Here is an 11836-nt window from a genome sequence, read left to right on the forward strand (position 1 = left end):
TCCCCAAACCCAGTGATACGAAGGAGACGGGAACGAGTACGACCAGAACACCTCGGAGGCAAAATAATGACACTCTTAACTGCATTCACCAACTGCCCCGAGCAGTTTTCATAGTGATGCAAAAAATCCATGAGACTGTTCATCTCACGAGTCCCACCATTGGCAAAAATAATGATATCATCAGCATAGGCCAGGTGGGAAAGAAGGAGATCACAAGCAGATCGGTACCTAATCGCAGGATACTGACGATAAAGACGATCAAGACCACGTGAAAGGTACTCTGCCCCCAAAATGAAAAGAAGTGGGGACAAAGGGTCGCCCTGCCGGAGACCCCTAGTGGATCCAAAGAATCCAGTGAGTGAACCATTGATATTAACTGAAAATTGGCAATGAGAAATGCAGGCAGATATCATCGACACTACCTGCTCTGAAAAGCCATAATGCCTCAAGACATCCAACAGAAAAGACCATTGGACCCTATCATAAGCTTTAGCCATATCCAGTTTCAAAATAACATTGCCACCACGGGTGGGGAGAGAAAGACTATGAGTGAGCTCTTGAGCAAGGAGGATATTATCCGAAATCACCCGCCCTGGAACAAAGCCACTCTGATTCCACGAAACCAGCCTCTCCGCCACCTCCTTCAGCCGAGAATATAAAAGTTTGGAAATTATCTTATTAGTCACATTACACAAGCTGATAGGACGAAAGTCCGACCAAGCCTGAGCACCCATGACTTTGGGAATCAATGTGATCGTGGTGGCAGTAAACCCCTGTGGCAAGGGACTACCCCGAAAGAAATCCAGGACCGCATCAAAAACATCCTGATGGACAATCTCCCAGCAATGCTGAAGAAGGCCGAAGAGAATCCATCAGGCCCCGCCACACTATCACGATGAATGGAGAAAACAGTCGCCCGCACCTCCTCCAAAGAAGGAGGGGCAGCAATATTTGCGTTCTCCAAATCCGAGATCACCAAGGGGAAATCAGAAAAATCCGGGCAAGAAAGCACAAAAGGATCCCCAGTAAGCAGGTTTTGAAAAAAGGCGGCCCCAGACTGCTGAATAAGCTCAGGGGAAGTAATGCAAGAGCCATTATCCCAAATACGAAAGATTTTATTAGCCACCCTTTTTTTCTTGACCATATTGTGGAAGAGTTTAGTGTTCCTCTCACCATCCTCTAACCACCTACAAGTGGCTTTTTGCCGCCAAAAATCCGCCTCCATGGCGGTAACCCTAGCAAGATCTGCATTGCAATTGGACAAACTAGTCCAATGCAAATCCGAAGGAGCAGCCTCGCAATCTGCCTCAGCAATCCGGACAGCCTGCTCCGCCTCAGCAAGTTTGGCAAAAAGATCACCAAAAACACTCTTATTCCACCACTTCAGATGGCTTTTGAGGCGCTTCAATTTCACAAAAAGACGGGGCATACCGTTCAAATGACACGGTAAATTCCAATTAAGCCTCACCGTCTGCAAAAAACCATGGTGCCTGAGCCACATGCTCTGAAAGCGAAAAGAACTCGGCCCACTAGCAAAGACCGGGACTGACACAAAAAGAGGACAATGGTCAGAGACCGTACGAATGAGGTGCTCCACACGAATAGAATGAAAATGGTCACCCCCAATCAACAGACACAAAAACCCGATCAAGACGCTTCCAAATGGTCTTGTTCGTCCACGTGAACGAAGACCCCTCAAAACCAGCATCGACTAACCCAGAATCCAAAATAAAGTGATTAAATTCTTCCATGGGAAGCAACCGCCCACCAGAAGAACCCAAACACTCCGACGAATTTCTGACTACATTAAAGTCGCCACCAACAAGCCAAGGACCATGAGTAGGCTTAACCTGAAGCAAAGAATTCCAAAGCTGTCTGCGCTCAATGTAGTCACACTTAGCATAAACAAAGGAACAAAAGACAGTGGTCGGCAAAAAAGTAGCAGAAACCCGGAAGTGAAGGAATTGAGTGTGATCAAAAAGACACTCAACCATGACATCCTCAGCAAAGAAAACCCAGATATGACCCGAGGAGTTCGATATAACTCGAGAAAAACCAAAACGACGAGTCATAAAACGAACATCCAGATCAATCATGGGTTCCAAAATAGCCAAGATCTTGACTCTCTTATCTTTAACGTGGGCATGTAGCCTTTGTTGAGACTCCGAGCTCCGGAGCCCCCTGACATTCCATATGAGAAAATTCATGGAGAATGGGCACCAGAACCGCCCTGTCGCTTTTTACGCGACCTATGAAAAGCATTCTCCTTCCTTTTCTTAATATCCACCATATCAGCATCCAGAATACGACCTTCAGACCTACAGCCATCACCCGACTCAGAATGCCGATCGAATTCCTGATCAGTATCTCCAGCAGATTCCAGCCGGAAGACCAGCTCACTGACAGAAGGACCCTGCCTAGCAACCAATTCCTCTACCGTAGAGGAAGCATCATCAGGAGACAAAGGAACAGAGGGGATGGAATGACTACTGTGATTCAAATTACAAGGCCCCAGAGAGCCAAACACAGGCAACTCACTAGTAGACGGGACCCCAATACCATCCACACAATCATCCAACTGTAACCCTCCATCAATAACCTCGTCACTAAGGATCACACCCTCAACAAGAACAGACTCCAAAGGATCCTTTCCAAAAGACCCAACACCGGCATCCTCCAGATGACCACATGGAGGGTCCATATCAACACAATCTAATCCAACAGGATCAGGCTCCGCGTCCTGCCCATGCGAGAGCACCTCAAAAGGATTCAACTCAAGAGGATTATTTCTTGGAAGAACCTGCCAAACTGGCCTCTTTCTCCCTCTACGTCTGGGACCCGTGCCAGTTTTCTGAAGCTGAGGCTGGGTCCCCAAATTAAAACCAGAATTAACACCCCCTGGAGGGGCAGACTCTGTAGATGGGGGAGACTGGCCAGAAGCACGGTCAGCAGGCTTAGGACGAACAGGTTTGGGATTTTTTCCATGGGAATAACAAACACTGGTCGAATGACCCAGCATTTTGCAATCCATGCAGTACCCGGGGATTCGCTCATAAATGACTTCAATTTCTTGAGCATGATCACCCCAACCCACCCAAATCTCTTTGACTGGCGGTTCGAGCACATTAATTTCAACAAAGACGCGAGCAAAAGCGCCTCGAGAAGAATCTGCAGTATGATCATCCATCTTCACCGGTTTCCCCACAATTTTGGCCAAAGCAAAGAGACTTTGCTTAGAAAACAAATGAAGGGGAAGACCTTGGAAGCGGATCCAAACAGGGGCAATGGGTGACTCCTCCTGAAGATTAAACTCTGGCGTCCACTTAGAGAAGCGGACCGACAGAGGTCCAACCTGCATAACCCCCTTAGTCCAAAAGAACGCATAGTCTTCTTCACAAGCAAGTGTGAGAACAAGAAAACCCCGAGGCATGAACTTTAAGTCAAAAGATCTAACTAGTCCCAATTTAGCAAAAGCCGCAGAAATACCAGAATTTGGAACTAGAGATCGATTCCCTGAAATTTTTCCAACCAAAGCAAATTTGAAAGGTTCTGCGAGGGTAGAAATAACCTCATCCGGGAAGAGAATACCCGGTTTTCCATTTCGAAGAGTCGGCACAGGCATGTCATTCATAGAGTTGTGCAACTCATCAAAGCTTTTTTTGGCCGTCCGAGGGGATGGTGGAGTCAGGATATCACGAAATGACACAGTAAGCGGAATAGGAACACGCGTACCTGGTTTGACCGTTTCAGCACAAGGGTTGACTGCCGAGTCAACTCGTCCTTCACGGTGATTCGACTCGACCGAGTTGACTCGTGAGTCACCTACCGGAGCACCACCATGGACCGGCGACGGTGAGGGGAGTCCAGAACCGGGACCAATTCGTGCAGACTCGGGCATTGGAGGGTCCGATTTAACCAAAGGATGTGAAGAAACTCGATTTTGCCCTAGAAATTGGGCGTTTCCGACCGGTGGCCGGAAACCAGAAATTGAAGATGGCAAAATGCGACCCATACCTGGACGATCAACCCCTAAAGAGGAATTGAAGAAAGAAGCCGGAATAATGCCTGAAATCAGCGGTGAGAAAGACGGCAGTGAGGCGTCCAACGGCGAGTTCTTAGATCTGAAATTCACGGCTGATTTGAACTCCGATTGGAGTGATTCATGAACCATTGGAATCGTCTGGACCAGAGGGTCACAGATCGGGGTCGGGATGGAACATTGGATGTCGGAGTTGGCCGGAATCGACGAAACAAGCGAAGGCTGCGCAGTGAACAGTGACTGCGGAGCTTTGAACGGAGATGACGCCGGAACGGGGTAACTGGACGGTCGCGCAGGTGCCGGAAATGAAAGGGGAGGGTGAGGCAAAGAGAATGATGTATGGCCAGTACTAGGAGGAGCGACGGTTGCCGGCGCCGACGAAGGGGAAGAAACCGCCGCGATTTTGACCGGAGAAATGAGTGGGTAATCGGACTCCATTTGAGCTGAAATTTTGTAGGGAGGGTCGTCGTGAGGTGGCGGTTCAGATGGGGTGGTTGGCCGGCCGGGATCCGGCGGCGGTGGCATGGCGGTGGGTAGGGCGTGAATAGTGACGGGTTTAGTGTGTTTTTTCTCACCTTTTACTGTGTGTTTTTTCAGAGAAAATTTTTTTGGGGGCAAATGGTTAGGGTTTAGGGTTTAGGGTTTTTTTTTTTTTTTAGAGGTTTAGGGTTTAGGTTTAGGTTTAGGCTTAGGTTAAGGTTTAGGGTTTAGGGTTTAGGGTTTAGGGTTTAGGGTTTCGGGGTTTTGGGTTTCGGGGTTTTGGGGTTTAGGGTTTAGGGTTTAGGGTTTAGGGGTTTGGGGTTTGGGTTTAGGGGTTTGGGGTTTGGGTTTTGGGGTTTAGGGTTTAGGGTCTAGGGTTAAGGGTCTAGGGTTTAGGGTTTTTTTTTTTTTTTTTTTTTTTTTTCCGGAAAACACCGCCGGATGCGGGGGGTTAGGCAGACCCCTACCTGTATATATCCACAAAATAAACAGTAACAAAATACAGAATACAGAAAAAAAAACCTAAAAGAGGAGGTGGATAAAACCATAACCTCCTCAAAAAGGCTAAAGCAGTAGAAACATAAATACAAAGCAACCTAGGGAAGGAATTACAAAAGCAAAACGAACCCTAGAAGACTACCAAATAAGCGGCAACAACTAATCAAAAAGGAGAAGCGCTATGAACCACATGCTGAGGAAGACAAAATGATAATGGCGACATGATCGCAGAGTCCATGCAAAAGCTCTCATCCCGGAGCTATCATCCTGGAGAGTCCAATAATGGCGATCACAGAGTAATATATAGATCGCAATCCCGCCAGAACCAAAGATATCTAGCATCTGAATCAAAAGAGCAGAGATCTCGATCCCATGAAGTAGGAGTCTGACGAACATGTCATAAGAAGCAGAGGATCCTTTAGAAAGCACCCCATGAATCCACCATGACATCCAGCAAACACCTCTACAATAACTGATACGGCGGCCAAGGAGAACCAGCAGTAAACGCCCTCCAGGAACCATGAATGTGTCAAAGGAAAGCACCAACAGAAATAGGGCAGAGACCCACTCAGAACAAACAAGAATACACACATCATGTGCAAGTGTCTGGACCCACTTGCACAGACCATACGGAAGTGAAAAACAACCTCCAAGTACACTAACCTGCAATAAAATATATATATATATATATATATATATGTATATAGATATAAATAGATATAGAGCCAGAGACCATAAAGAAAGAGATCCAAAAAAGAAGAAGGGGCTGCGAATGGCTAAGAGGATCTGTTTCTGAGGTATGGAAGCCCAGAATGATCAGATCTAGCAAGGGTGGAGATGTCTGGAGGTAGGGAAGGACCTAACTCTAAGGTGTACTGCCTAAAAGTATGAGCCCTCGCCGCCAAGGCATCCGCCACAGAATTCCCTTCCCGATAAATATGCGATAAATGAACAGATCGCCCCCTCATCAACAAAAGAATCCGTGTAACAAAATGTTCAAGATCCCAGCAGCACCGACGAGAACGAAGTAAAAGAATGGAAATCCAAGAGTCAGTCTCAATCCAAAGAGGGAAGAGATGAAGATCAGAAGAAATGAGAAGACCCCTCCAAATAGCCCATAATTCTGCCCGGACATTGGTCCCAACTCCAATGAACTCACTGAAAGAAACCACCACATGCCCAGAAGAGTCACGAACAACCCCACCAACAGTAGAGTCCCCAGGACTACCTCTCGAACTCCCATCTACATTCAATTTAAAACACCCGAACGGCGGCCGCAACCAACGAACAATCGTCAGTTTACGAGCCCTACGCAACTGAACAAAAATCCCCATAGCCCTCGCAGCCTGCAAAACACCCCGCCAGTGCATGGGCTTAACAGTAGATGCAGCGTGAGCGAGGCGCAAATAAGACAAAATCTGAGACTTAACAGTCTCCGCGGAAATGTGCAAATGACGGTGTTTCGCATCGTTACGAGCCGTCCAGAGAAACCATAAAACAATGAAAGGCAAAAACTCCTTCACGTGGCCCCTAGGAGTCCACCCCGGATGCCTCTTCCAAGCACTGAGGAAGAGTCTGAAATCACTGGTAAGGGGAATACGGACATGAAAAACAGCCCCAAAGTAATGCCATACAGACCTGGCAAGAGGGCTATCAATGAAAATGTGCGTGAATGTCTCAGGCATCTCACAACACTGACATTTAGACGCCAGCTCGAAACCACGACGCTGGAGCACATCGTCAACTGGAAGCCATTGATGCCAAAACCTCCAAAGGAAGAAAGACATAGTAGGCCTCAGCCAACTGCCCCAGCAAGGAGTGAAGATATCAGAAACTTGGTCTCTCAAGCGGACAAGCTCCCATGCGGATTTCAGCGAAAAAACACCGTCAGAACTATGCACCCAAATAGCCGAATCGGGCTCCCCCGATGCAATAGGGATCAGAGTAATAGTCTCAGCAACAGAGGGTGGGACAACTGAGCAGAGAAGGTCAAAATCCCAAGCCCCATCTGAAAGAAAGTGAGAAACACGGACACCCCGATCCCCCCTAAGCAGGACCTGACTAGACAAGGGAACATCCCCACACCAGATGTCATCCCAAAAAGCAACATCTCCCACCCCAATTCTCCATCGAATGCCAGATTCAGCACGAGCCCTAATCTTAAGCAAACGACGCCAAGTGGGAGAAATGAACCCAGCAGATGAAACATAAGCTGGATGCACCAACTGGCAGTATTTTCTCATCATGAATTTGGCCCATAGGGATGAACCTTGACGAAAACGAAACCATAATTTAATGGAGAAGCTATCCACAATATCTTTGAGCCTGCGAAATCCAAGACCCCCTTCAGAGACAGAAAGACATGCACGAGACCACCTCGCCCAATGCCATTTCTTATCCAAGGATCTGGATCCCCACAGGAAACCATTGAAAACATTCTCAAGCCTCTCCATAACTGCCAGAGGTGGCTGGACTACCTGGAACATGTAAATGGGAACCGAAAGGAGGACACTCCTAAGGAGAGTCATACGGCTCCCCGGGGAAAGAGTTTTAAGCTCCCAACCCTCCAACTTCTTACTCACCATCTGCACAAGGGGATCAAAAAGAGAGCAAACTCTATTCCCACGAAACAAAGGAACACCGAGGTATTTGATAGGAAAACAACCCTCCCCAAACCCAGTGATACGAAGGAGACGGGAACGAGTACGACCAGAACACCTCGGAGGCAAAATAATGACACTCTTAACTGCATTCACCAACTGCCCCGAGCAGTTTTCATAGTGATGCAAAAAATCCATGAGACTGTTCATCTCACGAGTCCCACCATTGGCAAAAATAATGATATCATCAGCATAGGCCAGGTGGGAAAGAAGGAGATCACAAGCAGATCGGTACCTAATCGCAGGATACTGACGATAAAGACGATCAAGACCACGCGAAAGGTACTCTGCCCCCAAAATGAAAAGAAGTGGGGACAAAGGGTCGCCCTGCCGGAGACCCCTAGTGGATCCAAAGAATCCAGTGAGTGAACCATTGATATTAACTGAAAATTGGCAATGAGAAATGCAGGCAGATATCATCGACACTACCTGCTCTGAAAAGCCATAATGGCTCAAGACATCCAACAGAAAAGACCATTGGACCCTATCATAAGCTTTAGCCATATCCAGTTTCAAAATAACATTGCCACCACGGGTGGGGAGAGAGAGACTATGAGTGAGCTCTTGAGCAAGGAGGATATTATCCGAAATCACCCGCCCTGGAACAAAGCCACTCTGATTCCACGAAACCAGCCTCTCCGCCACCTCCTTCAGCCGAGAATATAAAAGTTTGGAAATTATCTTATTAGTCACATTACACAAGCTGATAGGACGAAAGTCCGACCAAGCCTGAGCACCCATGACTTTGGGAATCAATGTGATCGTGGTGGCAGTAAACCCCTGTGGCAAGGGACTACCCCGAAAGAAATCCAGGACCGCATCAAAAACATCCTGATGGACAATCTCCCAGCAATGCTGAAAGAAGGCCGAAGAGAATCCATCAGGCCCCGCCACACTATCACGGTGAATGGAGAAAACAGTCGCCCGCACCTCCTCCAAAGAAGGAGGGGCAGCAATATTTGCGTTCTCCAAATCCGAGATCACCAAGGGGAAATCAGAAAAATCCGGGCAAGAAAGCACAAAAGGATCCCCAGTAAGCAGGTTTTGAAAAAAGGCGGCCCCAGACTGCTGAATAAGCTCAGGGGAAGTAATGCAAGAGCCATTATCCCAAATACGAAAGATTTTATTAGCCACCCTTTTTTTCTTGACCATATTGTGGAAGAGTTTGGTGTTCCTCTCACCATCCTCTAACCACCTACAAGCGGCTTTTTGCCGCCAAAAATCCGCCTCCATGGCGGTAACCCTAGCAAGATCTGCATTGCAATTGGACAAACTAGTCCAATGCAAATCCGAAGGAGCAGCCTCGCAATCTGCCTCAGCAATCCGGACAGCCTGCTCCGCCTCAACAAGTTTGGCAAAAAGATCACCAAAAACACTCTTATTCCACCACTTCAGATGGCTTTTGAGGCGCTTCAATTTCACAAAAAGACGGGGCATACCGTTCAAATGACACGGTAAATTCCAATTAAGCCTCACCGTCTGCAAAAAACCATGGTGCCTGAGCCACATGCTCTGAAAGCGAAAAGAACTCGGCCCACTAGCAAAGACCGGGACTGACACAAAAAGAGGACAATGGTCAGAGACCGTACGAATGAGGTGCTCCACACGAATAGAATGAAAATGGTCACCCCAATCAACAGACACAAAAACCCGATCAAGACGCTTCCAAATGGTCTTGTTCGTCCACGTGAACGAAGACCCCTCAAAACCAGCATCGACTAACCCAGAATCCAAAATAAAGTGATTAAATTCTTCCATGGGAAGCAACCGCCCACCAGAAGAACCCAAACACTCCGACGAATTCCTGACTACATTAAAGTCGCCACCAACAAGCCAAGGACCATGAGTAGGCTTAACCTGAAGCAAAGAATTCCAAAGCTGTCTGCGCTCAATGTAGTCACACTTAGCATAAACAAAGGAACAAAAGACAGTGGTCGGCAAAAAAGTAGCAGAAACCCGGAAGTGAAGGAATTGAGTGTGATAAAAAAGACACTCAACCATGACATCCTCAGCAAAGAAAACCCAGATATGACCCGAGGAGTTCGATATAACTCGAGAAAAACCAAAACGACGAGTCATAAAACGAACATCCAGATCAATCATGGGTTCCAAAATAGCCAAGATCTTGACTCTCTTATCTTTAACGTGGGCATGTAGCCTTTGTTGAGACTCCGAGCTCCGGAGCCCCCTGACATTCCATATGAGAAAATTCATGGAGAATGGGCACCAGAACCGCCCTGTCGCTTTTTACGCGACCTATGAAAAGCATTCTCCTTCCTTTTCTTAATATCCACCATATCAGCATCCAGAATACGACCTTCAGACCTACAGCCATCACCCGACTCAGAATGCCGATCGAATTCCTGATCAGTATCTCCAGCAGATTCCAGCCGGAAGACCAGCTCACTGACAGAAGGACCCTGCCTAGCAACCAATTCCTCTACCGTAGAGGAAGCATCATCAGGAGACAAAGGAACAGAGGGGATGGAATGACTACTGTGATTCAAAGTACAAGGCCCCAGAGAGCCAAACACAGGCAACTCACTAGTAGACGGGACCCCAATACCATCCACACAATCATCCAACTGTAACCCTCCATCAATAACCTCGTCACTAAGGATCACACCCTCAACAAGAACAGACTCCAAAGGATCCTTTCCAAAAGACCCAACACCGGCATCCTCCAGATGACCACATGGAGGGTCCATATCAACACAATCTAATCCAACAGGATCAGGCTCCGCGTCCTGCCCATGCGAGAGCACCTCAAAAGGATTCAACTCAAGAGGATTATTTCTTGGAAGAACCTGCCAAACTGGCCTCTTTCTCCCTCTACGTCTGGGACCCGTGCCAGTTTTCTGAAGCTGAGGCTGGGTCCCCAAATTAAAACCAGAATTAACACCCCCTGGAGGGGCAGACTCTGTAGATGGGGGAGACTGGCCAGAAGCACGGTCAGCAGGCTTAGGACGAACAGGTTTGGGATTTTTTCCATGGGAATAACAAACACTGGTTGAATGACCCAGCATTTTGCAATCCATGCAGTACCCGGGGATTCGCTCATAAATGACTTCAATTTCTTGAGCATGATCACCCCAACCCACCCAAATCTCTTTGACTGGCGGTTCGAGCACATTAATTTCAACAAAGACGCGAGCAAAAGCGCCTCGAGAAGAATCTGCAGTATGATCATCCATCTTCACCGGTTTCCCCACAATTTTGGCCAAAGCAAAGAGACTTTGCTTAGAAAACAAATGAAGGGGAAGACCTTGGAAGCGGATCCAAACAGGGGCAATGGGTGACTCCTCCTGAAGATTAAACTCTGGCGTCCACTTAGAGAAGCGGACCGACAGAGGTCCAACCTGCATAACCCCCTTAGTCCAAAAGAACGCATAGTCTTCTTCACAAGCAAGTGTGAGAACAAGAAAACCCCGAGGCATGAACTTTAAGTCAAAAGATCTAACTAGTCCCAATTTAGCAAAAGCCGCAGAAATACCAGAATTTGGAACTAGAGATCGATTCCCTGAAATTTTTCCAACCAAAGCAAATTTGAAAGGTTCTGCGAGGGTAGAAATAACCTCATCCGGGAAGAGAATACCCGGTTTTCCATTTCGAAGAGTCGGCACAGGCATGTCATTCATAGAGTTGTGCAACTCATCAAAGCTTTTTTTGGCCGTCCGAGGGGATGGTGGAGTCAGGATATCACGAAATGACACAGTAAGCGGAATAGGAACACGCGTACCTGGTTTGACCGTTTCAGCACAAGGGTTGACTGCCGAGTCAACTCGTCCTTCACGGTGATTCGACTCGACCGAGTTGACTCGTGAGTCACCTACCGGAGCACCACCATGGACCGGCGACGGTGAGGGGAGTCCAGAACCGGGACCAATTCGTGCAGACTCGGGCATTGGAGGGTCCGATTTAACCAAAGGATGTGAAGAAACTCGATTTTGCCCTAGAAATTGGGCGTTTCCGACCGGTGGCCGGAAACCAGAAATTGAAGATGGCAAAATGCGACCCATACCTGGACGATCAACCCCTAAAGAGGAATTGAAGAAAGAAGCCGGAATAATGCCTGAAATCAGCGGTGAGAAAGACGGCAGTGAGGCGTCCAACGGCGAGTTCTTAGATCTGAAATTCACGGCTGATTTGAACTCCGATT

The 11836-nt window shown here is 47.6% G+C and overlaps 2 protein-coding genes across 2 annotated transcripts; both read right to left on the minus strand.

Moving 5' to 3' along the window:
* Positions 1 to 745: 745 nt before the first annotated feature.
* On the minus strand, positions 746 to 2207 carry LOC142535306 (uncharacterized). The gene is made up of 2 exons (XM_075641738.1): positions 1762 to 2207; positions 746 to 1694 (listed from the first exon to the last, which is right to left on the minus strand). Exons 1-2 carry the CDS (start codon positions 2205 to 2207, stop codon positions 746 to 748), a joined length of 1395 nt encoding a protein of 464 aa, XP_075497853.1.
* Positions 2208 to 5176: 2969 nt separating this feature from the next.
* LOC142535307 (uncharacterized) lies at positions 5177 to 9891 on the minus strand. The gene is made up of 4 exons (XM_075641739.1): positions 9490 to 9891; positions 8608 to 9378; positions 6190 to 8508; positions 5177 to 5623 (listed from the first exon to the last, which is right to left on the minus strand). The coding sequence occupies exons 1-4, from the start codon at positions 9889 to 9891 to the stop codon at positions 5177 to 5179; spliced, it is 3939 nt and encodes a 1312-aa protein (XP_075497854.1).
* Between the last annotated feature and the right edge of the window lie 1945 nt (positions 9892 to 11836).

Source organism: Primulina tabacum, unplaced genomic scaffold (assembly GCF_025594145.1).
Source record: "Primulina tabacum isolate GXHZ01 unplaced genomic scaffold, ASM2559414v2 Contig926, whole genome shotgun sequence".
NCBI classification, from domain to species: Eukaryota; Viridiplantae; Streptophyta; class Magnoliopsida; order Lamiales; family Gesneriaceae; genus Primulina; species Primulina tabacum.

What these genes read in the sequence shown, in the direction of transcription:
- LOC142535306 (XM_075641738.1), bottom strand. Translation starts at nt 2,207, where the DNA reads ATGAATTTTCTCATATGGAATGTCAGGGGGCTCCGGAGCTCGGAGTCT. An exon ending in TTGGGTTCTTCTGGTGGGCG is followed by an intron (nt 1,695 to 1,761) that starts GTTGCTTCCCAT and finishes GCTGGTTTTGAG; the next exon opens with GGGTCTTCGTTCACGTGGAC.
- LOC142535307 (XM_075641739.1), bottom strand. Translation starts at nt 9,891, where the DNA reads ATGAATTTTCTCATATGGAATGTCAGGGGGCTCCGGAGCTCGGAGTCT. An exon ending in CCCCTCCTTCTTTGGAGGAG is followed by an intron (nt 8,509 to 8,607) that starts GTGCGGGCGACT and finishes ATTGTCCATCAG; the next exon opens with GATGTTTTTGATGCGGTCCT. An exon ending in GTGACTCTTCTGGGCATGTG is followed by an intron (nt 5,624 to 6,189) that starts GTGGTTTCTTTC and finishes AAGTGGGTCCAG; the next exon opens with ACACTTGCACATGATGTGTG.